The following is a 5000-nucleotide window of genomic DNA, read 5'->3' on the forward strand; positions in this document are numbered from 1 at the left end:
AATGATAATAATAATAATAATAATAATAATAACAACAACAATAACGATGATGATGATGGTAATAATAATAATGACAATGATGATAATAATAATAATAATAATAATGATGATGATGATGATGATGATGATAATAATAATAACAACAACAACAACGATGATAATAATAATTAATAATAATTAATAATAATAAAACAATAATAATTATATTTTTTTTAAAAACAACAACAACAATAACAACAATAACAATAATAATAATAATAATTATTATTATTATAACAACCAAATAAAAAAATAACAGTGCTGATGATAAAGATGGGGAAAGAGGATGAGAATGAGGATGACAAGGATAATAATGAAACAAGAAGATGTCAATAACAGATGATGATTAAGATTATATATACCTGTATATATGATAGTCAGTCGTGTCCGACTATGACCATCAGAACAGCAGAGAAGGCAACTGCTGTTCCGACTATTTGGGCTAGAATTTAATTATAGTGGAGAGTGTCTTGCCCAAGTTACATCCCCACTCTCTGGGCCATGAGGGTTTTAGGACAGTCGGCGTTGGGATGGTTCCCAAAGGCCAACTAGCCCCCAAGGCTGCAGCACTAAGAGCCAGTGCAATTTTGCCTCCTAGTTTGAGAGTCATAGTCCTTCACGAAAGACTAAGCTGTAAATGGTTACCCACTGACTGGAGAAACCACTGATAATACAGCTCTCACTTTGCTGATTAAGATTACAATGACAACAACAACAACAATACTACTACTACTATTAATATTAATAATAACTAACAGCAGAATCAGCAGCAGGGGCTTCCAGGATAAGCAGCTGTCACAGACAGTGTACTTATCTTTTCCATGAAACCCCGTGAGATCTTCTGACTTTAGACTGCCTTCAGTCACACAGGCTACTGTGCACGATCTTTTGTCCTCAGCAACTGATGGGAGCTAACTCCTGCATGTGATGTATGTATACGTATGTCCGAAAATCTCCCTGGCTAAAAAGTACACACCCCTCCTCCATGCACGATGATCTCTTAGTCTTACCATCTCTTTTGAGTTTTTTTCTTTCTTTTTTTTTTTTTTCTTCTTTCTTTTTTTTTCTTTGTGTGTGTGTGTGTGTGTGTGTGTGTGTGTGTGTGTGTGTGTGTGTGTGTGTGTGTGTGTGTGTGTGTGCGTGGTTGTTGTTGAGACAATGGCGGTTTGTATGTGGCTAAGTAAAAAAAAAAAAAGGGTGCACCTCAAACAAACAAGTTATATATCTATCTATCTATACTTTTTTTTTTCTTTTTTTTTTTTAATCTATCTTCCTGTTTTGGGTTGTGTTTTATTTTCCTCACACAACTGATAATTTGCACATGTGGCTAAGTGAAAAAAAAGCTGCACCTCAAAATAAAACAGTTATATCTATATTTATTTATTTATCTATCTATATATATCTATCTATATCTATTTATCTAAAAAAAAAATCTATCATCAAGGCATAGGATACAGGACAGTGGAGGTCTCTTGTTAACGGCCTATAACCCAGAAGAGAAGTGAAAGGCCTAAATATTGTCTCAAAAAATTTTTTTTTTTAAATCTGTTTTCGCTGAACAGTTTTAGTCCTCGCATGGCAAAACATATCAAACTGCGGTCACAGAAAATCTATACTGTGTAAACTGATAACGGTTGGCAGTGTGAGTGTGCGTTCGCAGTTATGTAGGGCTGCCAACCATGACACTGCCTTTCAGTGTGTGTGTGTGTGTGTGTGTGTGTGTGTGTGTGACTAAACCTCTTTACTCTCTCTGTGTCTGTCTCATGGACAATAATCATGTGTACACTGCATGGTCAAACCTTGACAACGCCCAAGCTCACTGTTAAAAAAAAAAGACAAAAAAAAGCCCATGTTATTTATTAAAAAGAAAAAAAAAGCCCTTATTTATAACCCCTAGAGGCTAAAGGAACGTTCTGTGCCTCTCTCTCTCTCTTTCTATTTTCATAGACGGTAGAAACAGAAACTAAAAGTCCCAAATAGAGATTAATATTTATTTTGTTCACAATGATTTAATCAATGATAAACAAATTAGTAATTTTTGGCATTGCTAAAAAAAACAAAGCAGCTGTTTAATATTATTAGTTTTATTACAATAATATATCAGTAAATGTATATATACATATATTAAGTATAATTAATATTAATAAAATAGTGCATGTATATTTGTTACATATTACTATGTGAAATACACCATTATATGTTACTATTTATACATAATACTGTTGTATATCATAGCAAACACAAGGATACTAAACACACAATAAACATATTCTTGTGTGAGTGTGAGCAATCACTTCCATACTACAGGTGTGTGCGTGTCTGTGTGTGCACATGCGTGCTTGTGTGCGTGTGTGTGTGTATAACATTCAAAACACTGACGTTCATAAAGTCTGTATAAGTATTAATTCAAGCGTGTAAAGTTTGACACAAAAGCTGGACTGAGTTTAAAAATAATAAAAAAATTACAATATTTTTAAAATCAGCAATGACAAGGAAGAGAAAGTAATTAACAAGAGTGGATGGTGTGTGTGTCCTGGATGTCTCTAGATCTGTATTACTATAACTGTAGGAATTTAAGCATCAGCACCACAGCATGCCATGTGACAAAGAAATCAACATGCCAACAAGAACTTTTCAAAAGAGCTTCACCTTTGTCAAGGACTGTGCTCCATGCTGAAACGGGAAAGCAAGCATACACTGGTACTACTTTCGTCTCTCACTTTATCTGGGTTGGTTGGGTCGGGTTGTGTGTTCAATTTCAATTGATTGAATGTCTATCCAAATTTAAGTGATATTAATATTAGACATGAAAAAAAAAATGAAAAAAAAAAAAAGGGGGGTGGGTAGGGGGTAGGGGGTGGGGGGATGGAGGGGAGGGGGTGGGGGGGTGAGGGGAGAAAAGAGGGAGGGGAAGGGAAAGGGATGAAAACAATACTATTCACAACATCAACTCAACAACAATCTGACTAATTAAGAGAATAACTTTCCAACTCTAAAACATATACTGATATAGGCGCAATATATATATATATATATATATATATATATATATATATATATATATATATATTATTTTTAAAAAACACAAAAAAACTAACAATATGACATAAAAAAAACAAATAAATAAAAAAAAACATTTAAAGGTTATAACAACAATCCAATTAGACCGGGGGCAGGGGGGGGGGGGGGTTAAAGGGAATTAAAAGATTATAACAACAATCCAATTTCCAATTATACTAGTTTACAGCAATCCAATTGGACTATCTGACAGTGATTTGAAAAAAAAATTGAACAATAAAAGTAAAGAGTCCAAGATTTCTTTCATTGCATATAGATAGATTAGCAGTGTGTGTGTGTGTGTGTGTGTGTGTGTGTGTGTGTGTGTGTGTGTGTGTGTGTGTGTGTGTGTGTGTGTGTGTGTGTCTGTAGTTGTGTGTGTGTGTGTGTGTGTATAAATATATATATATATATATATATATGTGTGTGTGTGTGTGTGTGTGTGTGTGTGTGTGTGTCTGTGTGTGTCTGTGTGTGTCTGTATGTGTGTCTCTGTCTCTGTGTGTCTCTGTATGTGTGTGTGTGTGTGTCTGTCTGTCTGTCTTTCTGTCTCAGTATCTGTCTATCTGCCTGTGTGTGTGTGTGTGTGTCTGTGTGTCTCTTTGTGTGTGCCTCTGTTAGTCTGTGTACATGTATATATGTCTGTGTGTGTCTGTCTCTCTGTCTTTCTGTCTGTCTTTCTGTCTATCTGCCTGTGTGTATCTCTGTGTCTCTGTGTGTCTGTGTCTGTGTTTCTCCCTCTCTTAATAATTGTATCAGAAAATAATTAAGCTTCCAGTTCAAAGCAGGTTTAGTTTATTCAGCGAACTGTCCTTTCAATGCATGCATAAAATATTTTGTCCATTTAGAGCTAATCAAAATGGACACTGAACTGTCCTTTTAAAGTACACTTAAAACATTTCATCCATTTAGTATTAATCTAAATTCACATAAAATCATGATTAAAACGCAGTCCGTCTAACTGATATGCTATCTGCTAAATTGTTGACTTAATTTGCCCAGTGAAGAATTTGGTCTTTTCAATGTATGCATAAAACATTCAACCCATTTACTTGCAGTACTCAAAATCAAAAACAAATTGCTGATGAAAACAAAATCCATGATGTAGTCAACTGTCTCAGACACTTGTCAACATCATTCATATAATGAATGAGTATCAATTCAATTCAATTCAATTCAAAATACTTTATTGTCTGCTTCAACCAAAACAGAAAATTCTCTTTTGGCTCACTTAAAATACCCGTCAGCAAAAAATCAAAGAGAGAGAGAGGAAAAAAAAAAAAAAAAAAAAAAAAAAAAACACCCAAACAACTGACACACCCTTCACTGATCACCATGCACACATCAATTATTATGTAAAAAGAAAAAAACATGTGGGTAAGATACTATTACATTATGATTTAGAGTGAAACACCTGTGTGTGTGTTGAGTGTATGTCCGCATGTGTGCATGCATCGTTATGTGCATGTGCACACGCACGTGCCTGTGTGTGTGAGAGTGTGTGTGCGCGCATGTGCACACATATGTGTACGTTTCAATCAGAATGTGGATTACTGTGCACTGTGTCTAATAAAAACTCTTTTTTTTTTTTTTTGTTTTAAAGAAAAGAAAAATTCTTCTACTGTTAGTGTCAGTGTACATGTACATTCTTCTTGCTTGAGCCATTTCCAACAGATCTGTGTGCGTCTAACCCTATCTCACTTTGGGTTTTTTTTTTCAATTTATTTAAACACCCTTTTTACACACAGACACACACATGCACAAACACAACACACACACACACACAAACACACGCACACACACACACACACACACACAGAAAGTCAAAGACTCAGAAAGTAATCAATAATCTCAGCGAAAAGAAACATTGACAATACTGTCATTTACTATCAATCCCACTAGAG

General features: G+C 34.7%; 1 protein-coding gene across 1 annotated transcript in view; it reads right to left on the reverse strand.

Moving 5' to 3' along the window:
* The window catches only part of LOC143285707 (solute carrier family 12 member 4-like), a 330309-nt gene that overhangs the window by 323005 nt on the left and 2304 nt on the right, over nt 1-5000 (reverse strand). The window contains exon 3 of the mRNA XM_076593115.1: nt 2689-2712. Within this exon, the coding sequence (XP_076449230.1) occupies nt 2689-2712 (24 nt within the window). The remainder of the gene's footprint in view (nt 1-2688; nt 2713-5000) is intronic.

This window comes from Babylonia areolata, chromosome 9, assembly GCF_041734735.1.
Source record: "Babylonia areolata isolate BAREFJ2019XMU chromosome 9, ASM4173473v1, whole genome shotgun sequence".
In the NCBI taxonomy this organism is placed as follows: Eukaryota; Metazoa; Mollusca; class Gastropoda; order Neogastropoda; family Buccinidae; genus Babylonia; species Babylonia areolata.